The sequence below is a fragment of the Haemorhous mexicanus genome, chromosome 2, assembly GCF_027477595.1.
Source record: "Haemorhous mexicanus isolate bHaeMex1 chromosome 2, bHaeMex1.pri, whole genome shotgun sequence".
Taxonomy (NCBI): Eukaryota; Metazoa; Chordata; class Aves; order Passeriformes; family Fringillidae; genus Haemorhous; species Haemorhous mexicanus.
This window is the reverse complement of record NC_082342.1, coordinates 38,195,398-38,210,572: the sequence shown is the minus strand read 5'-3', so window position 1 is coordinate 38,210,572 and position 15,175 is coordinate 38,195,398. Positions and strand designations below refer to the sequence as shown.

Sequence of the window (15,175 nt, the reverse complement as noted above, 5' to 3'; positions counted from 1 at the left end):
GGCTTTGTAGTTTGAGAAGTCTTGATAGCTTAATGTATAAGGCCAATGTGTAGTTCCTGAGCCATGAACACACAAAGGCCAGGCACAAAAGACTTGCATGCTGATATTCAGGTTTCCTCCAGCTGCCCCCATCTCACCTTTTGCACTAAAGTAAATACCTGCTACTAAGAAGGAGGTGGCACCATCAAATGTTCTCTATAATACAGGATTTAACTACCCTTATTCAGTTGCTCTAAGCTCCTTCAATCAGCTGTCTTAGCAGAAAGGAGACTAAGGTCATGTCATTTGCTTCCCCTGACCCCATGAAAAATCCAGTTGGCATGTGGCTCCCAGAGAACAATTATAATAATTACACATTTTGTTTCCAAACACACGTAATAAGTTTGGTTTTACCTGAGTCTTCCATCCTCTGCTGCAGCTCCTCCTGGTATTATCTTAGTAATGAATATCCCAGGATCATCCCCAATGTGTGGGTTATCTGTTCCTCCAGCAATACTGAACCCCAGGCCAGAATTTCCCTAGAAAAATAATAAAAAGTAAATGCATCACTCAGATGCTAGATTTCTACAGAATTCATTTGCATTGCATGGAAAAGGAACCTTGCTTCTTAAAGAAAGCACACGATTTGGCAACTCCATACTTGAATCCAGGTGACTCAGTCTGAAAAAATTAATTGTCAGTTAAAGAACAGAGGCTGTGAACAGAAAGATTTCCTGGAGCTAATGACAGAGTTAATGGATACTCCTACAGAAACAGGATTTGACCTAAATTTGTTTTCAAAAGCAGCCACATAAATTAGCATCTGAACTCCAATATTAATTCATCCAAGTCAATGAGAGCTAGAGGCTAAAAACATTTCAGAGCTTTGAAAAAAGGCTTTCAAAATGACTGTCATTTATAAACAGAAACAGTGAAAACCATCTAACTCTGAAGTATTTATTATCCTAGTTTCTGTTGATGACTGACATGCTTCAAAAACAAACAAAAAAATTCCACAAAACAAGAGTACTTCTTTCATCCTACTGATCTGCTAGGAAAAACAATTTTGAAAGAAATTTTAAGACTCTACTCAATAATCCCACTTATTGTTTATACGATTTGTGAGAATATCATGAAAGATAAATAGATATGTACACACATACATGCTCTTGCAAATTAGGTCACTGTTTTTCACACACATTTCAAAACCATGATTCTAATTCTTTTTTGGAAGTATATGTTAGTAATGCTTTTCTATATAAGCCAACCTTAAGTGCATGTTTTGGTTTTTTTTTCCAGTGCGAATTAACTTTTTTCCCAAGGGATTCTTTCTTATTTGTAGAAAGGTAGATGCAGGTTTAAGAACCCGTGATGCATAGGGAATGTCAAATGTAAAATTCAATGCAATATGTGCTTCTTTAAGGGCCCTCAGCCAAAAGTATTTTCAGTTAGGTATTTAGACTTATCACAGTGGTCTAACTACATATATATTGCAGAATATGTACTGCAAATGAAGTATATCTAGGGCATTAAAATACTTTTCTTTCATTACTTTCTCAGACTATTGGGAGTTTGTTTCTTTTACTGCTGCTTGTGATCACGTATCTGGTTCTGTTCTAGTGAAGAAAGTTATTAATAAAAATGGCAGCTCCATAAATTTTTTTTCTAAATAATTTAAAGCAAATGTCACTTCTGCATTTTTCCAACTGTACTTCAATGGACTCAACGTGATGCATTTTGTGTGTGAAAGCCTACATGTTGCCTGCCTGCAGCATGTCAGAGTCTGAATGCTGTTGTCAGTATTCTGCATTCACAAGAGATGCAGTTCTCATTACTCAAGGGACAAACACACAATGTGCAGCTCTGCTATCAGCATATAATTGTGAACTAATTTATAATCCCAGGAAATGGGTTTAGGACTGCACATATTGCAAGGCTTCTAAGCCAGCTGTAATGTGGAAATCATTATAGTACTGAAACACTCTGTATATATTTTCTGTAGTTAGCAAACACCTCCAGGCCAGCATTATAAATCTTTGATTTAATCTCCCTTTCATCATTAGGATCATCTCAGATTCAGGCAGTTCTCCCAATATTTTAACACATACCTAATTATACAGCACATTTTACAGTAACATGGACTCTCTAAATACTTTAGGAGTGTTTTTCCTGAAATCCTTTCTATATGTCATATTAATAATTAAGCTAACAGTCAAGCATGAAAGAAGAAAAGACTACTTTTACATACCTCAGGAAACCTGCAACAAAATCCCTAAACATTAGTAAAACAAAGGGCAAATTTCTAGAAATTTTTAGAAATACTTGATTTGCAATCAAAAAAACCCCAACAAATCTCTAAAAATAAAATTGTTGTATTTATTATTAACTTCTAAGAGATTTTAAAAATATGCAGTAATCTGTGTTTCTGAAAAGAGGTAGATTTTCAAATCTCCAAAACCTGGTTTTGATAGGAAAAGGCAAAGAGGAGGGTAACAAGGACAAATCTGGACATAAATATTAGCACAAGACACAAACAGCTACACCACAATTTTCAAAATTGTATCTGAAGAGCTTTAAAAAACTATCAAAGCTTGCCTGTTATGCAGGGTGTGCTTAGTTGTTACAATTCAACAGATAAAATGCATTTGATATTTTAGGAGGAAATAATTTCTGCTCTCTTTTCCATCTACTGCATCTTTTCCCATTAACATTTTAGAGCTAAAAAATGCTACAACAATGCTGGCTGTAAGCAGCGATGTGGTAACACTGCTGCACACTTCTCAGGAGAATTACTGCTATTCTTGACATTTATCCATAAATGTGCATCTGTTATACTGCAAGACTGTTCAGATTCTGCCCCTTAGGAGCAACCTTTTAAAAGCACAGGGTAGCACTCCTCACTGGCACTTCTGTATCCAGAAAAGTTCAAGCAATTATTCTGGCTGCAGTCCTTGACTTGATCAACAGGATCTACAAGCTGTCAGGCACGAGCTGCCTTGACAAATAGGTACATCCCTGCAAGGCTTTACTGCACCAGAAACTCGCCACAAAAGTCAACAGCAATTACACTTCTTTCTCCCCACTATGGTTTAGGAAGGGTCTGCCTTGCCTACATGGAAAAATCTTCTTTGTGCCTCAGATCAAAGCCAACAAGGCTAAAAGCATAGCTACAATCACTCATGGCTTTTTGAGAGACTTGGTTTGAAAAATAATGCAGTAGGAACATTCTGGTTAAAAGTGACTGTATTTCAGTTCTGAGCAGCAATACTGACATGCAGATCTCTCCTCATGCTTCTCTCCATCCTCTGCATTCATGCAGGTTCTCCAGCATATTGTTGCTGTACTAAAATCTCATTGCCCTTGTCAAGCTGTAATTCCAAGTTCCAGTAAGTACTGTTTACAACTGCAAATCTTCCTGAACATTTCCACAAGGCTTGGTTCCCCACCCTTTAGTTTTTGCACCTCCTTTGTCCCCATTCCAGAAAAAAAAAAAAAAAAAAAAAAAAAAAAAAAAAAAAAAAAAAAAGTGTGTGGTAATTATCTTCACAGCTTTTCTTGGCGTATCTGTCTCCCTCCCATTGCATGTGAACCAATGAAAATGCCATCATGCAGCCCAAAACAACAACTAAACCATCACTTAGCCACAGCATTTTCCAAGGCGGAACATTCATGCTTTCTCTCATGCTGATTCATGTTTGGGAGTGGTTCCCCATAAATATCTGTCAAGTTAATTCACTGTACTCTTTCTACTTCAAGCCTTACATCCCCTGGATGCTTATAAAGCAAGTTAAAAATGAGCTCAGAGGCCTGGTGACAATGCAGATAAATACTTAATGAGAACTAATAGCAGCTGATAGAGAGGAGAAAAAGTCTTCCTCTTTTGGAATACTCCACTGATACTCTTAATTGAGATTCATATTTAGGCCTTAATATGCTTGCCTCTTTTATTTCAAGATCCTTCAGCAGAAGAAATCTATGCAAAATTCCAACACTTCAACAACCTGAAGTTTCAGCTTCCCAACACTTCAACAACTTGTGAAGAACAAGCCCCAGACCTATAAACTTTTAATGGTATTGCTCAAACATCATTAATATAAATATAATATAAATTTAAATATATATATATATATATATATATATATACATACACACATAATTCTATGATTCATTATAGGGGTTCATATCCAAATTATTTTGTGTTCAATTCTTATTAGGTAAATTATCTCTGGACTTATACCTTTCCATCTCTTTGTCCAAGCTCTCAATTTCTACTACTATAAAAACCCCACGTAATTAGTTACTGACTATACGAGGAAGATTTGCATAGAATTGCACAGCAATAGATGGATGAATGTACTTTTTAATTGTTAGTTTCGTTTCTTACTACCTTCTCCACCTTTTGTTGCAAGGCTCCAGTCATGCACACAGACTGAAAAAAGGCTTAGCATACCACAACATGCTCAGTTTGGCTTAAACAAAATATTGCCCGAGTTTCCTTCTATTCATGCCGGATATCTTATGCTTCTCAGGGATTTACCACCAAGCTCAAATTTGTCTCTTGGCTCAGCTTTACTTTTCAAACACAGAAAATTAGGTCAAACTACCACATCAAAACAATTTCTCGCAGCCCAGCCCCTGAGGCCGCCTTCCTGCTCTCCTGCGAAGGGAAGGTCAGCACTTCGTCTTGAGGTTTATTACACCTGCCTGCCTCCTTTATGACTTTCTCAAATCGAGCTTTGCATGCCACAAGGACCATCTGAATTCTTTATAGCTCAGCCTGGGCAGAGAAGAGGCCTGATGTATTTCTTCTGGCCCTGGGGTGGCAGACAACCTCCAACAGCCACGCAGCCTGACTGCAGATGACGGTGTTACACCTTCTGCCAGCACCGAAACACAACACTTGGGGACAGAATAAGATGACAGATTATTCACATGACAGGGAAAGAAAATAAAATGTGTAAGTTGTGGCCAGTTTGAATCTCTTCCCTCAAGACTGTTATACTTACAAATAAGGATCACAAAAATAAATAAGAACCCCCGGCAGGTACTGGTTTTGGGTAGCCAGAAGACCTTGAGACCTATCCTTCTTCTTGCTTAGCCTTCCATCTTGTGTTCTCCCATTACACACCTCTATGAGCAGCATATATCAGGCTGCAACTTCCTAAGGCTGCAGCTTTTTTATTTTGTCAGTACTTGACTGAAGTGCTCCACATTCTTCTGTTGGAACAGCGTTTAGCTGACACCAAGAGCCACTGAAGGTATTTTCCCATGATATTGCAGTTCAGCATGGATGATAGCCTTCATTACAATCCTACAAATTATTTTGTCCTTATTCTGTCTCATTTGTCTCTTTTTTTCTGCTCAAGAAAGTTTGACTAAGAATGATGTGAAGTCACTCAGTCTTTAACAAAATCATGTTTTTGAGAAGAATCTAAGTCCAGAAGGAGAAAGAATATCAGAAATGCATATCAAGAGCAGACTGAGTACTTCTCTGAAAAAGGGATCGTATTTTACAACATAAGTGATTTGTATTTTACCATATTAAACAGGCTTACCACAATCACACAGAAATTGTTCTCCATTTTAATTTCTTTTAAATTCTAATCAATGAGGTGACAGCAGAACTCACATAGATGCTTTTTGAGTGAGTTAATTACTTCAGTGCACCTAAAATAATTTCTCAAAATCTTCTGAACTGACATGATTCTGAAAATCTCTAGCATTCAAGAAAGAAAAAAAAAAAGTTGAACATCACAGAATTCACTTAACTTTTGCTGCAACCTCACCCTGACACCACAGCATATCAGGAAGTGTGTTTCAGAGTCCCTCAGTCAGTGAAAAGTCTAAGACAGAGGGAGTAATTCTATTTCCCAAAATGTTTTCTAGAGGTTGAAAGCTGTTTCAGGTGACAACACATAATCCCAAATACTCTATTACTTAAATAATCTTTTAATTTTGGTGTTTAATTTTGGGTTTTTTCCTCCCACTGGTTTAAGGGTTTTTTTTCCTATACACTTCCTACCTCTACTCTGGTGTTCACAGCCAAATTTCTGGAATACTTTTCTTTTACAGATGACTTTAAAGTATGAGTTGCTGCCTAAACTTGCAGGTTTGGTCAGAGCCAGTTTAGTCAAGAGAATGCTCACAGAATAATAGCTCACTCATTCCTAGATTCCTAAAGATATTTTTTTTTATTGTCTATTTTTTAAAATTGTCTTCCATTGTTACAATTGTTAAAGACCCTATCAACTTTGTTACTGGTGCTCCTTAAAAAAGGTTGTGTGCTGCGTTTTATAATGGGAATTATGCTTCAGCTTTTCAAGAGCACTCATTATCTGTAGGTTCAGAAAATCCTAACCTTTCCTGAGCCTAAGCAATGTTGGTTTTGTCTTGTTTAAGCAAAATTTCAAAATACTTAAATACAAAGATAAACTACATCCTGTGAAGGCAGCATAGGCTTGGCATTCGTTAGAATTTCTTAATTTCACTTTTCTGATATGGGGTTGGTTTAGAAATTATGCTCTTTTATTTAAAAAAAAATATATATTTATTTGGTTTTGCTTTTCAAGTCTTCTAATGTAGCACGTTCCTTTAAGTAAATGTTTCTGCAAGAAATGTTAATTCATAAACTATTGAGTTTGTTTCAGGTAGTGGAAAAACACCCCTTTGCAATAGGAAACATCCTGTGAGACATTTTCATTTGAAACTTGCTTTTATACATTTTAGGAAATTTTTAAAATATTTTCTTACTCATTTTTAACTTTCACATTTCTGCTTAAGTGAAGTCATTGCTTTCTTTTAAAAAGTAAAATATGAAACCAATACTTGTTTTCTGCAGATATGCAAAAGAGTTAGCCTGAACTACTTAGCAATTTTTTATTATGTCCAAAATTAACCTCTCACAAAGTTCTTTTAAATAACAAAAGCTGTTTTATAAAACACCAATATCTGAATCTTTGCTAAGGTTGTTACCATCTTTGGCTTTGGGTTCTTGTCTCAGGATACTTCCGTTTCAGATGAAAAAGACAACACCTTCTCCCATGAGACAAAATAACAACCAAAACAAAACAAAAAAACCCCCAACAAAACCCTGAAGCTCCTTCCAAAAAATCACATTCACTCTTGTTCTACAAAACCAGGTTTCTCCAAGAAGTACTTGACAGCATGAGAAAGTGAAAGCTGATACTAAGAAACTTAGAAAATTGTGTGGAATTAGTTTTTTTGGAAAGAGATAGGAGAAAAAAATACAAAATGCTGTGGGCAAGCAGAGTGAATCAAGTAACATAGTCTACAAATGAGACAAAAGATTGACAACTCCATCCATAATTGTCATGGGAGGATTAGATACGGACCAGGATTTGCTGCTGCTCTGAAACAGTCTGTGAAAGACTTTCTCTTTTTCTCTGTATTAAAGCAGATAAGGTTACTTGTTCAGCACCTAAGATGCTTATAAGGAGGAAATACCTCTAGATATACCACACCAAAAAAGGATGACGGTGTGAGACTGCAGTAAAGATCTGAGTATTTCTGCAGACTTTGTTCAGTAAGATTTTTTCTCCACAAAGTACTTCTTACCTAACAAATACAGCTCTCCTTTATTCACCTGACAGTGACCCTATACAGGGGTTTTGGGGTTTTTTTTCTACTTTTCACTAAGCCATGCTTAGATTAACCTCACCTATATAGCGGAGGTGTTACCTGTCACTCAACAATGCCCAGTTCAACAGCACACTGCCACACTGCAAAAAACAGCTTAACACATTTGTCCTGGATTGCAAGGCAATGTGTGTATTCTCTTTACCATCTGTAAGAGGTGTGGCAGTTATCTTGTGTTAACTGGGCAGTTTTCTTTATCTCTTCCACAAACCAATCCTCCCTCCAGGAGGGAGGATAGCCCATAGCCCATTAATCTGTGTTAATGGGCTATGGAGTGTCACTGCATAACTGATAAAAGTTACAGCATCACATTGTGAGATGCTCTGCCCAGAAAGAAAAGGCAAGCATCCTAATGAGATACAATCTGAGATTTTTAAGACACCAGAACAGCCTTTCTAGTAGATTCCCAAAAGAACAGCTGCCTTTTCCACTAGGATCTTCAGAAGAAAATGTCACCCTTCTACAAGATCACTGCTTCAACAGAACCACACCTACCACTCCAAGAAGACTGCAGCCACCACTCCAATTAGACTGCTACCAACACCCTGACCAACAGGGGGTCAGGTGGCATTCTGACTCTGTCAGTGTTTTGTATTACTGTATTGTTTATTTTTAATTTTCTTTCCTAATAAAAAACTGTTATTCCTGCTCCCATATCTTTGCCTGAGATCCCCCCTTAATTTCAAATTTAAAACAATTAGGAGGGAGGGGGTTTACAGTTTCCAGTTCAGGGGAGGCTCCTGCCCTCCTTAACAGACACCTGTCTTTTCAAACCTAGACAACATTAATGCTTCATCCTACTGAAGCAAATAGGTGATTTTATAATATGCAATGTACTTTCATCCAATTCAGGGTTTTGACAGAAAATGTTTGTTAAACCCACCTACTCAAGGCACTATGATCTTTAAGACAGGATTCTGCTCTGCAATTCTTTCACAATCTGGCAATTATACTAGCATTGGTTTTTACGTTCTGAAGAGTGATACACGCTAAATAACCAAAGCATTTTCTGCCACACAATGCCTGATTTTTTTGCTGTCTCCCACTCTATAACACTAATCCTGACACATCTAGTTCTGTCTTTTCACTTCAATCATTCCACCAACGTTTTCAGGTATTTGCACATGCTGTACTGTATTGTACTTCTCCTCTCCAGTGTTTTGTCCAAAGCCCCAGTTTCAAAAGCCTAAACATCAAAGCTGCATTTATGTCTCATTCAGAGAACAAGAACATCTGCATATTTACCAGAGTACTGTTGAACTCTTTTTTACTTTCAAATCTACTCAAGAGTAACATAATTCATGAAATTCTCACTTCTCCCACATACACTGGCACACTCCCTAGAGTCAGTGCTTTGAGACTCCACAGTTATATCATGTTCCATATGGTACAGATTTTCATCTCTCACGATGCCATTTGTTTTCAAGCCCCTTATCAGGTTCAGCACATTCACTGCAAAACCACAATACACTTGACTACAACTGCTTCGTATGCTTACTCTCACTTGATAGCTGCAGAGTGATATTGTTCTCTCAATGCTGCACAGACCAAGTCTAGCATTCAAAAAATATGTATTTCAAAAAAATTATCCAAGGGATTTTATTTTTCATAATACACATGAAATCTATAACACTGTAAAACAGCATATCTAGACAAGGAAAGAAACCACTTCCAAAGTGAAGCAACTCATGAAAAAGTGATTGTGTGTCCTCTGTTTCTGCACAGATTGAAGCAAAAGAATAGATGTGAATTCTCTCCAGGTTGTGTTTTCACTATTTTATCTCTATTAAACTCAGATTAACAGCCTCTGAGCTGTGACAGACATGCATGCCTAGGTTTTTTCTTCAATGTATTTCTTGTCCTACTTCAGTGATATCTGTTATAATTGTCTTTTCTAGCACTATGGAACCATATGACCTTGCCTGTTCTATCTCAGACAGAGAAGTGGGGCAACATATGTCCTCTTGAAGTTGGCTTCAGTGATAGCAAACAAATGTCACCAAAAGCAGTCTGATGAGTATGTGGAAAGCAGTATGAGAGAAAACAAAATATTCAAAATTTCTCATCACAAAAGTGGAGCAGGGAAATGCTGGTCCTGAGGAGTGAAAAGTTTCACTTCACTTGGGGAGAAAAAAAAGGACAGAAATATATATGTCCATCTTTCTTTATCATGTGGTATCACTCCAGGCTAGCATGACAGGCTAGCTGTAGACTTCTCATCAGCCAGACCCAAGAGCTTTCTGAGTTCCCAGGGCTACACAAGAGAAAGCCAAATAATCAGACCAAGGAAAGGAAGGCACTCACTAAGTGATAATAGCAACTTGACATAAGGAGGGTGGGAAAGAACGGGAGATAGAGTAAAGCACTAAAAAGACTTGAAAGAACAGCAAAGCTTTTTCAAGTAGCAAGCTACTTATAAAACTTTGACAGGATCATCACTGAAACTTTCACAATGCAATTATCTGCAAAAACTGAGGAAATTAGGACTGGGGAAATAATTGTTTAAATGTAACTCTATGACAGAAGTAGACAGTCACATCTTGTACAAGGACTTAGGGAAAAGAAACCTGATTTTATTGAAGCCATGGAAACCAACAGGGTTTCAGCACACCGTGGTAGCAGTTAAAAGAAAAGAAGAAAACTCCTACTGCTGACTTCACTTCCTCTCTAATGATGACACCTCTCATCCCCTTCTGCAACAATTCAGCACTGTGAAAGCCCCAATGGATGTCTTGAGATTATGTGGAAACTCCTTGGTTAAACCAGTTTGTAGCTCTAAGTCTTTGTGTTGAAAAACTGCTGCATGCCTAAATGGGTTTATTTTGACAGATTGCACAATCACTACAGCATTGCTGTGCAAAGCACTTAAGGGAATTTGAGACCCCTGAAGTATCACAAATGCTGGAATAAACCTAAGTTCTAAGCTACTCACTAAGCTATTGTTCTTTTCTATTTGACTATCATATTCACAGATGTGAAACGAGTGTATTTAGTTGTTCTTGCAGTTTGATTGGTTGTTTTTGTTTAGCATCTTCTTAACGTATTTCAACAATTTCTTGGGCTAAATTGCTTTACTGGAATAGATATATTCTTAATCATTAAGGTTAAAACTCTGAAATGTTTACATCCATTGTATAATTTTGATAATATTTTCTTTCTAACTCATTTAATCTTGCATCAAAGAAAATGCATGAGTAAAACTCCTCATTTGCTGCCTTATTCAAAATTATGGTCTTCAGGGCATGTAATCCAGAATAAAAAGGTAAACTATTAATGAACTAAAAGGCCCCTAGGGCTTAGAAGTTCAAGCACAAACTCTAGAGGCAGAGTATTTTTGCTGTTGCACCACTTACCTTTCCAACACTGCACAACTCCAGTGGCTAAGCATGCAGAGCTTAGCATTACCTTCTCTTTTAATATAAATTAAAGAAAGCTTTTGCACACATGCATATGTTGAACAACACTCAAGAATTCTCTTTCAGGCATTTCCCATGATGCTCAATTATAGATTTTACTGAGAAGAAATATAAAGAAGGATAAATGAAATGCAATTAATTCATTTCCACAGACACACATCTAAATATAATTTTAATATTTTTGTGGTGGCCTAATTTTTTTTGTAACATTTCATTTCAGTGCCCTTTCCTTTCTTGTTCTTAGTAAACCTTACTGTGACCCTGAGCAATCTAAAGCAGCTTCAAAGCTGTCTGTTCCTGAGAAAGAGCTTGGACAAGACAACCTCCACAGAATCCTTCCAAACAGAACTATTCTCTGTTTCTACAAAACATAGGTGTCAAAAATAAAAAATATGTTTCAAAATCTGCTGCCAGCCTAGGAATAGTTCAGTCACTAGAAACTAAAAACCGTCTAAATTTTATCTTAACAATAACATGATACTGAAATGTTTTGTGTGTATATATATGTCTCCACAGAAATTCATTTTCCAAGATTTATAACTGTACATTCTTAGGTGCAGAGACTTTTTTGACATGATCCCTGTAAATGTCAGATGAAACTCACAGCTGAAACTGCACCTTGCATAATTTTCACACAGTTCTTTGGAACTAAACAAACTGATTTTGTCAAATGAGAAATGCAAAATTTTTTACATTAGAAAAATCAATCCTACAACTGTCCATTTGGGGGAAAGAAGTGAAGAGGAATCTTTTACCAGGTTTGCCAATATTGGGTAAAACATTCCTTAGGCAACACTTTCCTTTCTTTTGAGAAATCATTTGAGATAAGATTCTCTGTTCCTTTACCTACATCAACATTTGTCAAATGTTTGGTCATGTTCTCAATGCACTAAGTACATACATAAATCAGTACCCACAATGCTGTGCAACTGATCTACACTACCATACTCCAAAGCAGTCTAATAACATACAACATCAGATTTTTGTTGTTGTTGTTGGAAATTCAAAGGAATTTTAAAGTTCCCATGCCCTACTACTTATAAGTGTCATGGTAATGAATCATATTGAGTCATATTAAAAATATCTAGGATAAGGTAATAGCAAGTGTCAAGTTTAGTAACATTATTTTAAAAGTATCTGTCAGTGATTCACTAGCAGAGAATAACGGTCTTGTGATTCATGGAAAAAAAGAAAGTCCTTTCCCCTCCAGCTGTACAGATGCCACTTTTTCCTTTTTGGAAGTGGTAGGAATGCAGGCTGGGAAAGAGACAGAGGCAAGTTTCCTACCAGAAGAAGGGAGGTTAGACTAGAAATTACCAATGCACATATTTAAAGAAGAAAGGTAAAAGTCAACAAAGACATTTTCACTCCATCTCAGACTCTCCATGGAAAGACTCTCCATCACAGTCAAGAGACGCCTCTGGGTCAGACACAGATGTGGCTCACTCACAGATAAGCGTATCTAAGAACAGTACCAAGTTTGGTGAGCAGAATTTTCAAAAGAATAAACCTATTCCTGTTGATGTCTGATAAAAATGCCACTTATTTCAAAAGAAAAAGGCTACAGGTAAGCACTTTTTGAAAATCCAGTCTTTTATCTTCGTTCCTTACACTTCAGATCTGGTTCCCTTAGTTCTAGCTGTATTTTTTTTGTTGCTAAAGACTCATTTTGTTGGTTCATTTTAGGAGTAACAACTATCAGAAATAAAGCTGAGGTTCCTGTTATTGGCAGCATGAAAAAAACATGAAAGCCCAGCTTCTACTGTGTTCCTGGAATGTACTCCACATATCACCCAGAGAGTAAACTAACAATGCAAACTAAAACCTAGAAAAAAATAACCCTTCAGGAAATGAAAAGAACTATGTGACTCTAAGTATACTTCAGCAATGGGCATAGGTTTGAAATTTTACTCATAAAATATTCACAGAAAATAAGCAGTATGTTCCTGATACGATAGCCTCTCATGCTAACTTTTCAACAACGCTGGAAAAATCTAGAGAAGAAAGTGATTTCAGCTCAAAAGAAAACTATTACTAACTCAGCATTTCTAAGTATCCCTAGCAGTGCAGTGAAGCTTTCCCTCTTTGTTTTACTCATGAACATGCATATTAACTATTGCTGCTTCAAGACTTGTTAATTCCCATGTCCTCCTCCTACAGGAGAGGGAATTCTCATATCCCCTTCAGAGCTAGGGAATTGCACTGGGTTTTGAAACACGGCACTGAATATTACCAGCATACTAAAACCCTAAGGAATAAAACCCCAAAAATCCTGATTTTTAACATCAGCAGAATATATGGAACTGCAAGAATGAGGAAAGAATCTTATTTTCTTTTGGATGATTATGGGGTTTTTGTACAAAATAGGTGTAATCCTTTTTACCTTTTAAAACATGTTCAATAGAACATTTTCAATTAGGGCAAGCCTGCCACATACCCTCTCTCTATACTGTATAGCAAGAGACACTTCTGCATTGCAATTCATCAACATGCAAATTGGCACAAGTCAAAATGTTTCACATACATTTATGAGTTGCAATCAACCTTCATTTAATAGTTTCTTAGTCCTGGCATGCAATTTGTGCTCTAAAATGAGAGAGAAAATTGAGGTAAGAAAGGGTTTTAAGAAGCAAGAAAGAGAGAATGAGATCAGAATAACCAGCAGGTCGGTGATGAGGAACTCATCTGTGCTGCAAAACCTGAACCAAACTACTGCTCTGAACAGGCACCACTGGGGTTTACATTTCAAAGAAGTGCCCTAATCACTAGGCACACTATCTCTGATCTAATGAATATATAATTGTATATTCAAAGTGGAACAGGTCCAACAGGAGAAAGACACACCTGAGCAAAAGTAGGCATTCATCATGGACAACTCCTTGGTACAGATCAGGCAGAGGAGGCATGTCAATCCCATTTTCCCACACCCTGGATAAGTATTATGATTGTGAATGCTCTTCCTTTCAGTTGACATATTTCCCCCAAAAACACATGTGAAACAGAAAATTTCTGCCAGAATGAAGTAAAGGTAAAAAAAAGAAGATACCTCAAAAAAGTTAGTGATGAATGTTCTGCGTTCAGCTCTCACCCTGCCATCTGTTATGTACAGCCAAAGGTGGAAACAATTAGGAGAAACCATTTCCAGTACCTTGGCTTGTTTTTCTCAAGATTCCTCCTGGAAATTCACTACAGAGATAGTAGGTATTGTCCCAAAATATAAACACCAGGAATCTGTATTATTTTCATTAACACGTATGAAATATTTATTTTCTTTTGGTTTTAGGTTTGTTTAAAATCCTATTCAAAGCACAAGCAGGGTAATTTTAAACATTAAGCATCTCCTCATTCCCATGATATGCATGAATGTAATCTAAAATTAAACATACATTAATGCATATGCCTTTTCCACAGTACATTGTCATTACACTTTGTAAAATCCAAAACCTCGGTTCAGTGTCAGGATTTTATTTTACATGCCTAAGTATACTTGTACAAATCTACTACTAATAATGGCAATCTCCTTAAAAAGCAAAGGGGGGAACTGAATTTTCCAGCTGAAATAAGATTTGCCATTAAAATTCTACAGCTAGAAAATAAATTACACATTGTCATTGCAATGTAAGCTACTTCTTAACAAATATATATGAAGGGTAGAAATCCATCAAAGAAAATTTAAGCATCATGTCATATTATTTTTTAGTATCTATTAAGGCTTTTCATTGTCTCCAAAGGGTCATCCAACAGCAACAAAGAAATCCATGCAGAAGTTAAAGATGGACTTTTTTTATTGAGAAACTCGTGGGATACATGTAATCAAAAGAATCTCACCACTGAGCAGTACATTTGAAAGAGGAAACCTGTGGGATGTACTGTCACAGTGCTAATTTACATGACCAAAATCTCTAAGTTATGCATATGCTTGTTTTATGCCAAAGCTGGCGCCATCAGAAAGGGTTAGATTGTGAATAAAAGCAACAATCAGTGAGTTAACAAAGCTTTTCAACTGCCAAATGAAATAGCTGTTAAAGGCTGATCTTAAGAGGGAAAAACTTTAAAATTATATTTGTTTTCTTGGTAATCAGATGTGGTGGGATGCAAGAACAGGAAAGAGGGGATGGCAATTC

General features: G+C 36.7%; 1 protein-coding gene across 9 annotated transcripts in view; it reads right to left on the bottom strand.

Annotated features, from left to right (window-relative positions):
* DLG2 (discs large MAGUK scaffold protein 2) overlaps positions 1 to 15,175 on the bottom strand; it is an 831,288-nt gene that overhangs the window by 321,653 nt on the left and 494,460 nt on the right. For all 9 annotated transcript variants that reach the window (XM_059838484.1, XM_059838487.1, XM_059838482.1 and 6 more), the window contains one exon: positions 394 to 518. In XM_059838484.1, coding sequence (XP_059694467.1) covers positions 394 to 518 — 125 coding nt within the window. The remainder of the gene's footprint in view (positions 1 to 393; positions 519 to 15,175) is intronic.